Source organism: Lotus japonicus, chromosome 5 (assembly GCF_012489685.1).
Source record: "Lotus japonicus ecotype B-129 chromosome 5, LjGifu_v1.2".
Classification (NCBI taxonomy): Eukaryota; Viridiplantae; Streptophyta; class Magnoliopsida; order Fabales; family Fabaceae; genus Lotus; species Lotus japonicus.
In genome coordinates this window covers 62,391,708-62,408,225 of record NC_080045.1, presented here as the reverse complement: position 1 = coordinate 62,408,225, position 16,518 = coordinate 62,391,708, and the positions used below count along the sequence as shown (strand labels likewise).

The 16,518-nt window shown below is 35.5% G+C and overlaps 2 protein-coding genes across 2 annotated transcripts; one reads left to right on the top strand and one right to left on the bottom strand.

Annotated features, from left to right (window-relative positions):
• Positions 1-414: 414 nt before the first annotated feature.
• Positions 415-5,142, top strand: LOC130717094 (uncharacterized). Its single transcript, XM_057567205.1, has 7 exons — positions 415-723; positions 824-855; positions 1,646-1,743; positions 1,856-1,938; positions 3,730-3,807; positions 3,882-3,980; positions 4,340-5,142. Exons 1-7 carry the CDS (start codon positions 640-642, stop codon positions 4,616-4,618), a joined length of 753 nt encoding a protein of 250 aa, XP_057423188.1. The 5' UTR covers positions 415-639; the 3' UTR covers positions 4,619-5,142.
• A 6,064-nt stretch (positions 5,143-11,206) lies between these two features.
• Positions 11,207-14,371, bottom strand: LOC130720718 (uncharacterized). Its single transcript, XM_057571404.1, has 4 exons — positions 13,876-14,371; positions 13,551-13,633; positions 12,349-13,422; positions 11,207-12,224 (listed from the first exon to the last, which is right to left on the bottom strand). Exons 1-4 carry the CDS (start codon positions 14,096-14,098, stop codon positions 11,499-11,501), a joined length of 2,106 nt encoding a protein of 701 aa, XP_057427387.1. The 5' UTR covers positions 14,099-14,371; the 3' UTR covers positions 11,207-11,498.
• Between the last annotated feature and the right edge of the window lie 2,147 nt (positions 14,372-16,518).

Genomic DNA, 16,518 nt, shown 5'->3' with positions numbered 1-16,518 from the left:
ATTTCCAATAAATTCTTCTCTATACACATTACTCAAAGATTAAACTCTGAATTAGATGTTTAAAGAACTCAACTATCTACCTAAAAGAAAGATAGAGTCAAATGCATTCTTAAAGAAAAAAAGCAAATTTGTACATCTGGTTTGTGAGAAGCTCCAGAATGAACCAACAAACAAGCCCCAAACCCCGAGTCCTAGAGCCGGTTGCCCCTCACTTTTCCCATCCTTTATTGGATGACAACACTTGTTATCGTAGCGAACTACCAATTGTGCTAGATCTTGTTAGCGACACAATCTTTCATTGAAAGGAAAGGAAATAATACTATTTTAAGATATTTACCCCACTACTCTTCATTTAAATAAAAGAAATTAGGCAGATAGGCAAGATTAGGCAAGTGCAGTTTGCAAAGTTGTCCGAAAGGACTGAATCGTCCATATACAATATAACCATAACTAGAGCACCATCGTCGCACACACAGGTCATTTTCGCTTTCGGTTCAAATCTTCTAACCGTTTTTTTCTGAACCGGACGTCGGTGCAGACGGTCGAACCGGCTTGATTTCAACCCGCTGCCCGGAAATCACAAACCCGCGGCGGCGACGGTGCTTGCGGTGGCAGACGGCGGAGTGTTCAAATTCTGAAATGGCTTCAAACCCCTCGCTTCTCCCTGAGATCGGACCCGATGGTCTCGCTAGAGAGGCTTCCGTCATCAGCTACACCGAGAAGGTTCCCCTCTCTCTCTCTCTCTCTCTCTCTCTCTATTCTTCTTCTTCTTCTTCTTCGCTCTCGAATCTTCGTTTCATTGCTTTTCTTCTTCTCGTTGCAGATCATCCAAGAAGAACAGCTTCAATTACGCAAGTAACTTCTCTGTCCATTCGGATCTACCTATGAGTTTGTGTTCCATTTTGAACTATTTATGCGGTTGGACTTAGGACATTGTTGAAATCATATGATTGTGAGAGATTCAATTGGGTTGATGAAGGAATGAAACCATATAATTTTCCCTTTTTTGTTGAATATGGCATTGATTTTACTTGAAGCACAATAAGTATGCTAGCAGAAGGAATAGTTAAGGTGAATTGAATTAAATGCATTGTTTCTGGTGTGGTAACACTAGTAATCCGCGTTTATGATGTACAAGTAGGTTGGTGCTGATGTATGCCTTAAAATTTGGATATATGTTTTTCTGATCATACCATGATTTTACTGTTCTGAACTTGCAATTTAGTATAAAATGTGTAGATAACGAAGTAATAACCGTGATTTGTTTTTAAATGCGATCAATTGATTGAAGCTGAGGTATAGAAATTATGTTAGTTTCTCTATAGTAGAACTTATGTTTAGTTTGGACACAATTTCGGGATCTGAGCAATCAATCTTATGAATGAAAGGAACCAGTAAATAGATGCTGTATTGTAGCAATGTTAAAATTGGGAACCTGGGTATTTTTGGATATCCCTTGTCTCCACTATTTCATGAATTGATCACTGGGTAACTTTTAAGGTTGTAGAAACACAAACATCTGACTACATGCAATGTAGAACGAGACCTCTTTTGCCGCTGAATACTTTTGTAAACAATCAAGCACCTGGACTTAGTAACCTTAATCACTTATTGTTATAATAATAATAATAATTATTATTTTCAGATACATTGAAGAAAACTATTCTAAAATTCGTGATGTCGAGCGTGAGCTTGCAAATCTTACACTGGAGATGAAACTTACAGCTGGGCCCAAAAAAGCAGGTATGTATCTATTACTGTTGCTCCTTTTGGCATAAATTTCTAAAGGCTATTCTTCCCGGTTGTTATCGTGAAATGACTTTGCTTTTCTTTTATACATGGTGCATACTTTAAGCACTTGAACATTTGAGAAAGAAAATAGAGGTGTCAACTGAGAAAATTCGTCTGGCCAAGCTAAATGAAGAACAGGCACGAAAGGTATGTTACTTTAATATTATCCATTTGTCTCCTCCTTTTTGCATAATATCAATATTTTAGTATCTTTGTACTATGCACTGGATTATTCCATTGAACAACCTGATTAGTCTGTGATTTCAGACGATGGGTTCATTACCAACTCAACAAAGTTGCTGGAATAAGATCTTGTGATAAACAGCTTGAATAAATTGTTCAAAGTTTTGATTTAGTTCTTGATAAGCCTGAGTCCCCAATAAAGGTGTATGTCAGGAGTGTCTTTTTGCTACTAGTTGGGCTTTTTGTCGATCTGTCTGTCCATCATGGCCAACCTAAACTGTTAAAACCCAACGAATCCAGCTGTTGATTTGCCTGGAGGAAACAAGTGTCAACATATGATTGGATTACAAGGCAATCATCTCACCAATCATAGCTTGTTTCCGTCCTTGACGGGATAGTGCTTTCTGAACATTCTTGGTAATGATAATACATAATAAAGCAGAAACAAAGCAAAGGCATAATGGGCAGAAGATTATCTGTAATAACTCATGAATTACAAATGGGATGGGGATTAATAGTGTAGGTTTACCTTTACGGAGTGTAATAGGTTGGTCAATAGAAGGGCCAGTCAGGTGGGGTCGTTGTAGGAAGGTGATGGAAGCTGGAGCTCAAACACGAGAATCACCGGCAGGACGGAGCTCTAAATCTGCAGGACGTCTTTGCTCATAAGTAATAACAAATCGACGCAATGGAGGGTCATCCTGTTTCTGTGAGACCAAAGCTGAAGTTCTAGAGTAGTTTGGTAATTCATCTCTAGAGAAGGAACTTGTAGATGAGTTTTTCCACCGTAGGAATATTAGAATTCGTCACGGTTTGATTCAGAACAGATTCATAGTCTTTATGGAGGCCATGGAGAATAAACACCATTAGCATGTTATCAAGCTTCATTGACATCTTCTTTGCATCATCACTCACCATCCACAATTTAATTTCATCACTAATGGAGGGGCAGTACAGCAGTTGGAATGATAGTGACGGTAAGTTAGCTGCTAACATTGGAGGTTATCGCAATCAGTGGCGAGTTTGTTGATAAATAGGAGAGGGTAGATAGAAGAAGGTATCTCAGTCGTAAAGCTAAGTGGTTCAGGAGAGGTGCTGGACTTATCGAAGTATAGCTATTCATTGTGTATAGAGGTTCCTTCCCTCATTTAAGGCTGTGACCACATTGGTGCAGGCTTGATCTAGGTTTCTTATTAAAGTTCATTCTTTTCTGGTGCCAGTTTATCAGTTTTATGTTAATATGGATGGTAGAAAATTTGACTGGCTGACGTATTATGCACTTCAAGATTCATATGTACTCAATAGGTTTATAGGCTTAAAGGTTAAACAGTTCATTGAGAATGTTCTTACTTACCAATGGTCAAATCACTTGGAGATAACCTTTTCTAATGACATTAACCAGCAAGCACCTGCATATTTGTCCTCTTTATATTTCTTGTGTATCTTCAAAGATTATGACTTTTATTTATTGAAGATCTGAAACATTATTAGTGTGAATAACAAATAAACTGATTGGTTATTCTTACACTTCTTTCTGCTTTTTTCCCTATGTTCACATTATGAAGTTGAACACCCCAAGTCACCGTTGATGAAGTATAACTAACAACTATCTAGAATATTTTTATATGGATGAGCTTGGGAAATTTGAGTTACTAAAAGATCAATGAATATCACTTAGTAGTTAGTACCTATTCAAATATAATCGATATCTTGAGCTTAACAAAAAAAAATAATCGATATCTTGAATGCCTGCAGGCATGGGAATCAGCAGCCAAAGTGGTGAAGGATGAGGAAGCTGTAAAGCAGAAACTATGTGAAGACTTGAGCAATTTGGTAAATAGATTGTTAAATGAAGATATAGTTTACATCTGTTAAGCTGATTGTTTGATACTAATATTCTTATATAGGTTCAAGAGAGCAGTACCTCTCAATTTTCTCGGCTGGAGGAACTAAAAAGACGATTGGAAGCTATGAATCCAAGTCGTGCGTCAACTAATATTTCTCAGGTATGTTTTTTTCAATGTATTAACTAATATTATATCTATGTAGTTAATGGTGACTTTGATGCTGCACCCCTTGCTGGCAATGGGCGCATTCCTGAGAATTTGCCTTCATGTCTCAAATGCTGTTGTAACTTCTACTAAGTCCTGAGGTTCATCTTTAAGGCTTCCTGCTAAGAACCTAATAATATTCCTCTTAAGTAGTTGGAGTCTTAAATTAAAATTTTTTGGGCAGTGAATATATGTTTGGAGAAAGACAAACATGTATGATTTGTTTGAGTCCATCAGATATATGGCGCTTGTCCCATTGTACATGCTCTTGGACATGCTTATTCATATTAAACCATGTGATTGAATTATTATAGGATGGGAGATCAGGAAGTCCTGCCCAGGACAGTACAACCGGAGACGGTTCCTCTGTTCCCAAGGCAAGGGAATCAAGTGGGGGATCAGCCGAGACTGTTCCCAACCAAAGTAATGATCAGAAAGTTGCAGCGACAGATAGACCTAGTGAAGGGGGCGATGGAAGAAGTAAAAAGAAAGTCAACTTCCAGTCAAAAGGAAAAGGAATTGGTGCTGTTCCCAAGGGTAGAGCTTCTACTGGCTGGACTGGTGCTGGTTTTGATGTAGATGGGAGAACCTGAGGATGCTGATATAAGATGTTACTGTACTAAATGCATTACGGGTGCCAAGTCCATATTTTTTGTACTAGGTATAAGTATAACCTTCGAGTCTCCATGTTTTTTACTCATTTGGTTGGAAATGTTGTCTTCCTTCAATCACATTGTTCCCGTGACAGTTGGTTGACACAGATGACTAACGTCTGACTTTGTTTGATAGCACGAATTTGTGAAATTCCCTACTATTTGCAGGTAAGAAATAAAGGGAATTACTAGTTGTACCACCGAAAACTCTCCCTGCATCATAAAAATCCGGAATTTTTTTTGAAGTATGTCGGTGGTGTAAGGAGAGCTTTCTGGGTGCAAATATTAATTCCTGAAACATTTCAACACCTCTAGTGATAGCCATAGGCAGGGAGGGTGAAATATGCTCATGGTTCACAGACAATGAGTTTTGAGGAGATTCGGTTGTATGCATGGACGTCTAACGATAAACTCTGATTGTTTTTTAAGGGGAATATGTTCTTCTATTCAGATTTCATTTCTTATATTCTATGAGGGCTGGATTCTCAATATTGAAATCTTCCAGCATTGCCATTTTCGTTATTTTTATCCTACCTCTTGCTTGAGTTACCTTATACATTGTCCTTGGGCTCTATCAGTTTATATGATAGTAATTTCATTGATACTCATTGGTAATGGAGGCTGTTTTCTTCCTTCTGTGATCACCATTATCATCTTTTTGATCTGCAACATGCTTTTTCATTCTAGATCATCGTTTTTCTGTCGAGTATATTTCAAACCCGTTCTTACCTCATCACTAGGACAAGGATCCTTGTCCTGATTTGCTTACTCAATTGCTAATTCGAGACAACTATAATTCCCAGAATCGAGCTAAGACCATGGCCATTGTTCTTAAGTAAAAAAAAAATTCATGGCTAATAGTGTGTGGCGCATACTCTAAAACACGTTAATTCAAAAGCTACACATTGTAGCTTGTGATTTAACGTGATTTTCTGGCTAGACGTAATTTCAAGTAGTGAAACCAAACAAATAGATTAGTAAGAATCACATGGTGATGTCGTGGATCTTGAATTGTCTAGCTCTAGTATGAAGTATCATCTATTATCAACCTAATGGCCCCACAATTTCCCAGTTGAAGGAGCTCATGTTACTAAAACAAGATAACCTCTATTGTGACTGATGAAAGTGAAATCTATCCAGGATGACTTGCAAAGATTATATCCCTCGTCACTTTCAAACTGATATACTTATGCAGATTTTTATGGGTCTTAATGACTCATTTACTCTATTCCTCCACCAACCAGGGTTTTTTCCCTTATTCTTCAAGAAACAAGTAAGAAGAGAGAGAAAACATGAATTAATCCTCACCTTTAAATTTCAAAATCAATGGCTCAGATTTGGATTGAGAGATGATGGAGAGGATCCAAATCCAAATTACTATTGTTCCTTCTTCATCCTGTGATTCACAGTTGGCCTTTGTAATTGTTGATTGATGCTTCAATATTCATGGTTACCAAACAGGTTAATTAGAAGCCTAATAAGGGTAAATAACAGTTTTTTTTTTGAAATGCTGGATCAAGCCAAAATCCAGAAAGAGAGTATGATCAAAGGAAAACTCAATTGTACGGTATCTAAACATTTTTTGTCTATTCCTTGTAATGTTTGCCCTTCAGTTAAACAAAGAAGGCAATCTTTTGTCCTCTTTGATTTAGTGCATTGTGATATTTGGGGACCATATCATGTCCCTACATACTTATAGTTTGGACATAGCCACATAGGTACTAATTGATGACAACTCAATGTTCACTTGGACCTACTTATTGAAATCTAAAGCAGAGGCTTCTGCTTCAGTTGTAAAAAAATTCCCCATGTTTAAAACACAATTTGGCACAATAATCAAGTTCACCTTGTCAGACAATGGAGGACTTTTCATTTTTAAAGGACATGCCAATTCTTTTGTATCCCTCATATGTTGATGATTTAATCATCACAGATTCTGATTTAGCCACTACTGATTCTATATAATCATTTTTTAAATCTGTTTTCAAGTTGAAATGTTGAAGGACTTGGAGAAATTAAAAAACTTTCTGATTGTGATTGATTTGTATTAAGGTAGTTAGAGATAGAGCAGGTCAAATAACAGTTAGTTAGTTGAGCTTCACATTAGTCACCTCTCATATATCTCCAATTCAGTGAACCCTTTTGTTCATTCTGCATTTTTAGTAAAAGATAAGGAACCAGCTCTTAATTAGTTTGCAATCTATACCTATCTTTTCTTTCTATAATGTCCTGAAGGAAACATGGATAAAAAGGGTAAATGTATTACTCTCAGATATATGCCGTATGTATAAATGGAAAAGAAGGGTTATTCACCTATTCTAGCACTGTAGCACAGTAAATATAAGTTATTGAAACCAAGACCAATGGCTTTAGAAGCATTTGTCCTGAAGCTGAATTTGTAGGTAACTTTTCATGGTTAGCATCTAAGCATAATTGTATGATTGGAAACTCTGCAACTCTGCCCAAGTGGTGGGGCAAGACTTTTATATCATCAAATTTTCCACAGCAGTTAGTTCTCAGAATTATTAACTTCTTGCTTCTACTCTGTTTCTTGCAATTATGATCATATAGCAGCAAGTACTGTATTAAATCTAAGTGACAGTGACACAGTATTTAGCCTGCACCAGCAATCATGATACCACTACTTGTAAAAATAGCTGAGTCTCCCTGTTTGGAAAGAGTTACTTTACTTGATAGTATCTCTACTTGTAGGGGTCACTGGTTAGAAATTTGGAGAAGTGGTTTGATTTTGTACCTTATTTGGTATTAGCTCAGTCACTCCTTGAGATTTGTTTGGTAGCGCAACAATTGATGAACTTATGCTGCATTTAAGAGATCCTTCTCTAATTCACTGTAGTGTGTGTGTATATATATGTCCTATGTACTATGCTGATATGTTTATATAATATATAAACAAAGTTGAAATTAAAAATAGTTTAAAATGTTAGTTTGATTAATGGGAAAAGTATTTTAACAAAACAACAACAGCAACATAACAATAATGAAGTTTTTTCCCCAATATGTGGGGTTGGGTAATCATCTGACATCAATGATCAATCTTCTGTCATATATAGTAAGTTTATAGATGAACATTCACCTCTCAATCTGTCTTAAAAGTTTGAGCTAAGATTTTCATAGACTCTATCTAATAAAATCACGATTTTGTACACATATCCAGTCCACCTAACAAAGACTTTATCATATATACAATGAGAGCTACATAACATTCTCAGTATCCGTTTTTCTCCATGATTATTAGTGCACATACAATCTTCAGCGGACATTCAATCGATACAATGCTTAATGATAGTTTTTAACCTCGCAAACATTAGCAAGGGTTAAAAATTACTACTAAACAAAGCAGCGTCGATTGAATGTAGTTAGAAACCATATCTCCAAGTAACATTTTCCTTTCTGGCTACATCACCAAATGATAGCTTCTGGAAATGAATTTTCAGAAATGATTGACTTTCAAAATCTAATTTATGTAAGCAAACAAGATAGTGCAGCGAAAGAAACAGGTTGGTGCTAAAATTCATGCCCATGATTTCAACAAAATCTTGTAAAGATTCTGTCATGCCCTAAAGTTAGACCATGTTTTGTTCCATATTTCTGAGTTATAAGATTGACTTTTCACTCTCAAAATTAGTTTTTGAGTGTTTGATAAAATTGATTCTACCTCCGAAGTTAATTATGAGATGAAACTACAAATTCTAGCTTTTGTGGTGTACATAACTAATTGTGAAATTTCTAAACTTGAAAACACAACATTATCCTACTAGAATCATTTTTCTCATAAATACATACAAACACAAATTAATTACTTCACTTTCAATCAGTTTTATCAAAATTAATTGTATACACAATCAATTTTAATAAATACTGATCCAATCAAGCACCTAGCATGGAGCAGGGTTGAAAATTGGGCATTGCACTTTTCTTATGTTAAATGGGGGTGAGTGAGTCAGCTTTCCCTATGTGAGCCTTTTCTCCCAATCAATGACTCAATGTTATTGAATGCACACAATCATCATCTCAGCAAAGTCCAGTAATGTTGTGAAAATAATTGATGATACACTACATGCAGTACTACTGTACACTACAATCACCAACAGTCACAGACCACTAACCCTTGAACGACACGCAGAAACAAACAGATCTATAAGCGAACCATGTGTTACTCTAAACAGCTAAACATTAAATTGGACACCTCAAAGTCTCAATATCTTTACCTGCTTCTATTCTTCCACTTATGACCAGACATGGTTAAACCCACATGTCACCTATTAATTCACTATTTATTGTGTTGCTTTTGAATTTCCCGCTAATTTTGTTTATGGCATAGTAACACTTTAGGTCTTTGCTGCCCTATCATGTTACTAAACATTAATGTTATCAAAATTTTTAAATAAAACGCATATATTGGCAAAAGTAAAAAAAAAAACAAAATTCTCATTCATTTTTTTAAGGCAAGGTATAGTTAGAGAAAATGAAATGTGTATAGTTTGGAGCTCTCAAATTGAGACTCTTAGAGTTTAGCTAAGCTACTTATGCTTACTACCCTCCAGAAAAGGACCACGAGTCCACGACTGAGGCATACAATTTAAAAGGTTACGGAGCACGGATTGTAACCCTCACCTAATCAAAGCCAAAACCAACGTAGCGCAGTCCCAAATTAATTAATTAATTAATTAATCATAACATATTTAATAGCCCACTAATCATGTGATAAATGTCAAAACCCCCCATTATTTCAAGGGATAAAATAAACTTTTATAAGGGAGCTTAGTCTAGCAAAATGAGACATCTTTACTCATACGAATTTTTGGGAGCTAAAGTTGACTGTTAGTATACTCAGCCTAATTCTCATAATTTGAATTTAGAGAGAATAAAATATATGTTGAGAAATTCGGCAAGTTTCTAATATATTAGGAGGAGAATTGCTTTAAAAAAGCTACTCCTAACTTATGTCAAAGGAGAAGTGATTCTTGATGTTTTTAAAGTGAAACCAAAAAATATTAGAATCTTTACTTACATAACTCCAGAGCTATTGGATGGAAGTACTTTAACGGTTGAAACTTGGACGTGAAGGTTCATGTTGTTTCTTTTGTTGTGATAATTGAGTTTTACAAAGCAAAAACAAAGATAAAAAAAGGTGATTGTTTTAGCCTTTTGGGTTTCATTTTCAGCAATCTTTTTTTAGCTACGTGAAGAAAAGGTAAAAGCGCATTGAAGTTCGCGTTTTCATGCAAAATCATATCATAAAATAATTGTAATTTGCGCTAGATCTCAATCTTCCATGAAGTAGGAACTAAATGGAATACGAATATGATTCTCTGGCTCAAAAAATGAAGTACGTTATATCCTCTTTATCTCTTTATCTATCTTCTCTTCTATATAGGTACGAGAAAGTGTCTGTCTTATAAACCATTATTGCACTCATTTTATATTTAATTGTTAATACAAATTAAATATTAAAAAATGCTATATCAAATAAAGAAAACACTAGAGCTGCTAGGAAAATTAATATCTTAATTAGTTTTTGTAGGAACCCAAGGAAATTGTCTATACTTTGCAATAATAAAATTATAAAAGCGGAATCATTGGATTCAATATGTGAATATTTTGAAATGAGATTTCATTTTAGGGGAAAAAGCCAAACTTTATAATAATTTATTGAAATATCAATACTTCAATAGTTAAGATTGTTAAAAACGTTTCTCTCCCTTTAAAATTAGTATTATATCTTCTAGTTGTTAATTTTTTTTTATGGAGATATTATACGGAAATGAATAATGTTTAGTACCCCATCCATTTCCACCTATATGTGATGTGACAGAAAATGCAGAGAGGGATAAAAAGAAAAATGAGTGAAAAAGATATGAAAGAGAAAGTGAGGTGTGAATATATCATATATAAAAAAATATTTTTGTACATTCACAATCGCTTTTTCTTCAACTTATTTCTCATTAATATTTTACAATATATACACCTCGCATTTTTTCATTTTTTATTCCTAAAAATATGAAAACGGAGATGAAATTGAGGTGTGAATAAATTGTTTTAGAAAATGAAATAATTTAATATTACATTCAAACTACTTTTCCTTCAATAATTATTTATTCACACCTCAAAATGAGGTGAAATAAGGTGGAGGAAGAGAGATATGAAGAAAAGAAAAAGTAAGAATGATAAAGTATAAGATGTGATAGATGATAAGAGGAGAGAGATAGAAATAAAAATAAGTGGAAATGAAGTGTATAAAAAAAGAAGTGTGTATATATCATTACCCCTTTTCCTTTCATCCATTTCATTTCTATATTTTTTTTTCTTATCATATCACTCTTTTCTTGACTTTTCTATCTTTTATTCATAGATCTATTCAAGTGAATGTGTTACTGAAGTCTCAAGAATGTATTTTTCAAAATAACAAATGACTTCTTTTAGTCCCTAATAAAAAGAGCTAGAATCGCATTTTACATCAACATGAAGTATATATAGTTATAGACTACTTACAAAAAAGTATAGTTATAGACTGAAAAAACTAGAAATGGATTTCATTAACTTTGTTAAATTTCCTCAAACTATAAACTAAATATATAAACAACAAAAAGAAATTTTACAAAAAGATACACTAGAAAAAAGAGAGAGGCAAAGGTTGTAGTGCATGGATTCCTCTGCAAATAAAAGTCTTGAGTTTCATGAAAAGTAGACACGTATGACCCACCCACCACATCCTCCATGGAAGAAGGATCCATGACCTTGCCACCATGAAGCATCTCATCACGTGAACCCCTCCTCTCCCATGTGACACTCTGCTTCATGTCTCCCCCTTCCCACCACCACGACCACCACCACTACCACCACCAACCATAACGTTTAACGTTTCATGCACCAACATCTCCAATATCTTCCCTTCAATCTCCTTCACCAACCCTTCTTCTCCTTCTTCCTTCATCTTCTCCTGCACGTCCTCCAACTCTATCAACCCATCAATATCCTCCAGAACCTCGCATTTCGCACGTGGGAAGCTCCGAACCCTCTTCCACACCGTCTCCAACAACAACCCACGGTGACTCTTACCCTGTCCCTTCCCCTTTGGCCTCACCAGAATCTCTGAAAGCAACTCATCCACCAAATCAAACATTAACCTCCGGTTGCAACGTGGACCCAGATGGTTTTTCTGCCTAAACTTGCAATCTCTATAGCTTTCAATGGAAGAAGCGAAGGAGTTGGATAATGGGTAGTGTTGTTCAAGACGGTGGAAAAGTAAAGGGTCCAATGGGTGTGTTGAAGAGAACCATTGAAAATGGTGGTGGGGTAGTGACGTGGCTTTGTGTACCCCTGTACGGCTGAGAAGGGTTGTGATGTACTGATACTCAGGTCCTTCATCGCCAGCTCCGGTTGCCGTGTAGACACCGTTAGCTTTGTCCTCATCGTTTGTTCTTCCTCGGGTGCAGAGTGTACTCTGGCGCAAAGAACTAAATAACTGTGTGCTGCTTTTTGCTTCTTGGATGTCATCAGATTCTTGTGTCTGAGTTTTTACCTTAATACACACGCAATTTATAATTAATCCAAAATAGTCAAAAACAGAATAATTGTAGTGTTGTTAATCACAAAAGATGGTGAAAAGTGAATATTGAAACATTTGGAATTTAATTAATAGGTACCTGTATTTGAGGAATTTTGATTGTTGGAGGAGAAGGGTTTGACTTGACAGAGAGAAGATTTGGGACAGTACTATTGAGGTTATTGAGAAGATTGGTTGAAAGTGGATGAGTTCTCTTGCTTTTGGTTTTGATGTCATTGGCTCTGGTGTTTGATGGAGATCGGGTAATGAATGACTCTTCTTGCTTGTTTCTGATTGATGTCTGTGGAGGCTTGTTTCTGATTTGGGTGGGTTTTTTGTGCTTTTGGACTGATTTTGGGTTATTCAACTCCTTCTGAGGCAATGCTTGAGGCTTTGGCTTAGTTAAAACTCTTGAAAGCTCTGCTTCAATGTTGACCATAGGTGGAGGTGATGGTGATGGTTTTGTGTTTTGGTCTTTTGGAGCAATTGGTGATGGTTTTGTGGTTGGTTTGTTCTTGGTATCCATGAATCTGCTTGGTCTTGGGGAGTAAGATTGGTTTGAGTGTTTTCCTGGACTGGTTTCATCTAGTGGTTTCACTGATATCTTGGTAGGTTTCTTGAATTTGGATTGGTTAACAACATCTTCTCTTCCTTGTTCTCTGTTTTTGACAGTGTTGGTGATGTCAAGCCCAACTTTCCTGCTCACACTTTCCTTAACCTGTTTCACTATTTGCCTGGCATAGTGGCTTGGACTTCTACTACTGTTCTCATCATATTTCCTTTTTGAGAATGAAAATCTAGGACCCTCCAAATCCTCACCAAGCCCCATGTTCTCTTTGTTGATTTGGAGAGATAGTCTATGCTCAACAACATCTGATCTTCTTGCAGATGACATTCTAGGAGTCTCAGGCAAGGAGCGGGTGGAAACATTGTCTGTGCTGTTTCTGTGTTTGATTATTTGAATGTGTTGGCGTGTTCTGTTCTGGTGGTAATGGGGATTTGGAGTGGAAAGACATGAAGAAGAAGAGGAAGATGAGGAATGTGAATCAGGAAGAAGATCAAGTCCCATTAATCTTGCTACCAAAGTTGGTGTCTTGGTCCCTGGGGAGGAGATGCTGATTTCTGAGGAGAAATCACTAAAACTTCCTCTGGTGCTTCCACTTGTTCTGATTTTCTGGAATTTTCAAAATCAACAAACAAGTTAAGTGATCAGGATCATTTGGACAATAATCAAATGGGTGGAACTAGGAAGTCATGAAAATTGCTGAAAAGTTGGTGAAAGGTACAGGCTAATCAACTTACTGGGATTTTGAAATTTTCTTCTTTTGAGATGGATGTGACTGTACCATCTTCTGATTCCAAGCTGTTCCTGGGAGCTTCAGCTCCTACGTTATGCAAAACCATAAACCAATGAGTAAGAAAAAAAAAAGTGAAGGAATAGTTATTGGTTGAGACTTCTAGAGAAGTATAGTCTTATAGCATGTTCGAAAATTCTTCTAAAGCCATTATCAATTCTGTAGATAAGCTTCTGTGAGTAGCTTTCATCAGAATTGATTATGAAAAAATTGAAGCGGATTCAAACATGCTAATAGACTGTATAATGTAGACTATATAGAGAATAATGCACCTTTTGGGACAGTGTTGTGGTGATTTGGGATCCCAGAGGCAGAGTTAGAGGGTTGTTGTTGTTGTTGGGGATTTGTGGAAAAGTGAAAGGGATGAAAATCAAAGGCTTGAAAGAATGCACACATGCAACCAGAAGGGATTTGTGTTTGAGTTGTTGCTCCACCTCCACCTCTCTTGGAGGATTTTCCACTTCCACTACCCCAATACCAGTAGTCCTTACCCATAATTGGCAAACCTGTGGCTTTGCTCAAGTTTCAAAACAAGGAAAATGATCTTGAAAGGGCCTTTGTCAAAGTGATGAAATCAGAGTGAAAATGACATCATATTAAGTAGCCAAGCCAGAAGGTTCAGAGAAAGAGAGAGAGAGAGTGTGTTGTTACTTGTTTGTGTGGTGTTGGCTAGGAAATCTTAAAAAGATTGATGATAAGCATTAAGCAGGTGAAGGGGAAGCGAGAAAACCGGATCCTTGAAACATAAAACGGTCACATTTGATGTAAGGAATTAAAGTACATTTCAATTTGTGATGCTGGAACTTCTTTTATTATTGCCCCCTTTTACAACCTTATGCTTTTTTTAAATTTTGTGAACTTTTCAAAAGGGAAACTGTATCTTTCTCTCTCTCTCTCTCTCTAATAAGATAATGGACTATCTTTAACGCACTCACTCCCAAGCCTGGTGGGGGGAGAACCAAAACCAGAGAAAACCAACGACCCTGCTGCTTATTGGGAACTGAGATGAAGTAAAGGAATTAACAATTGACAAAGGTGACCATGCACATCTCTTTCTGCTTCCCCCCTCTCATTGTGATTCATAGTTAAAAGCTAGCATGATCAATTATGTGAATGAATCATTTGTAAGTAACTTTTGTATTTTAGAATTGATTTTCCTGAGAGAAAACCTAACCAAAACATGTTAATCATGAATAGATTTTTTATATAAATTGCCCTTTAAATATCAATTATGTAGAATGTTAGCCAACTTTCATCTCAAACTAATATTAACTTTCAACTCAAACAATAACTCAAACAATATGAAGAGATGTGTTTATGTTAAAGTCAATTTACGTTGATATCAACAAGTATCTAAATATAACCTCAATCTATATATATCGTTCATTTTTTATCTTGAAGTATATATTGAGGTAATATACGTTTTATCGAGCCAACCAAGGAATATGTCAAGATATCCTAAATTTGTTTGACGTATGTATATCCTTATATATTCTTGGTATACTTAGCTACAGCCCCTCTCTCTGAGATAGAGCTCGTAGTACAATGAGGTGATTCTTTCAATATGTTGTTAAGGTAATTAGTCCAAGGTAATATGCTAGGGATCAGTGATATTACTAACAACCACAAACTATCACTTAAATGTCCTAGCTATAGCTTTAAGATTTCAATATCTGGGAATTGAATTAATGGTAGAAATTTAAATGGTAGTACTTCTTTTATGGTGATGGGCGTGAATTTACTCAATAGAATAAAAACATATTTTATTATAAGGGTTGTCTAAATGACTCATGATAAAATTTGGGTTAAATAACTCATCATCCAATCATGGGTTATTTAGACAACCCTTTATTATATAGTGATGTACGTTAGAGTACCTATATTGACTAGTTTATATCCTCATCAAGTATAATCCTGAATATTTATTGACTTTCAGATCTGTTTCTTTATTGAATTTTAGATAACCTTCGAATTCAATGTTCAGCCTAATTGGAAGGAAACTTGTTCCAATGGTACGAAAGGGACTTTTTACCAATGAGTTGTATTTTTGTAATTTAATTTTCCATTCTTTTTTTTTTTTTTGGATCATCAGCCAAATTATGTAAACCTACCCGGCTACCCCCTTGTAAAGTCTAAATTTTGATTTGGAAATGCAGCTGCTCTCATTATTAACTAGCATGTGTAATGTGCTGAGATAGAGATTGATATTAATTAACTACAGCTTTTTTTTCTACATATTAGTATAACTAATGCATGTCACTATTTCACATGCACCTAGTCTTTTTGTGGCTTACTATAACGACAATTAATTAGTAGCCTTTGTAGCATTTAAGTTCAATTTCTCAGTAAAGAATAAAAGGATGTGATGAGATATTATATGGATTTCAAATATTGATGTGTTTGCTCAAAGCAAAGATTGATTTTACATGCTTTTTGAAGCCATATGATTTTCGATCAGGATGGAATCTTGTCACAGAAATTTTGTCTTTCCTTTCATCATTAACTGTGTTCTACTATTATCTATTTTCTAAAATAAAATAATATAATGATATGTGTATTACCAAATAATACATACATTTTAGGATATACTTTTTTTTCTTTATATCTTTCTCTTATGGTCACATCATATCATATTGCATATCTATTATGTATCTCTCATGATCCCATCTCTTCTTATCTCTCTCTAGTGGCCTACACTTTATTGAAAATAAAATCTATATGTGGTTTTACTAAAGTACAAATGTGAATGAAAGAAGTTTTACATGAGAAAATTTAAATAAGGGTTGGACAGTTTATAAGTGAAAAACGAAAAACTCACTTATTGTTTTAACGTTTTGTGATGAATGTACTAGAATAATGTCTAAATCACTTATGCTCTTAACCCAATGTCAATGTGAATGGTGAACTCCCAAGAG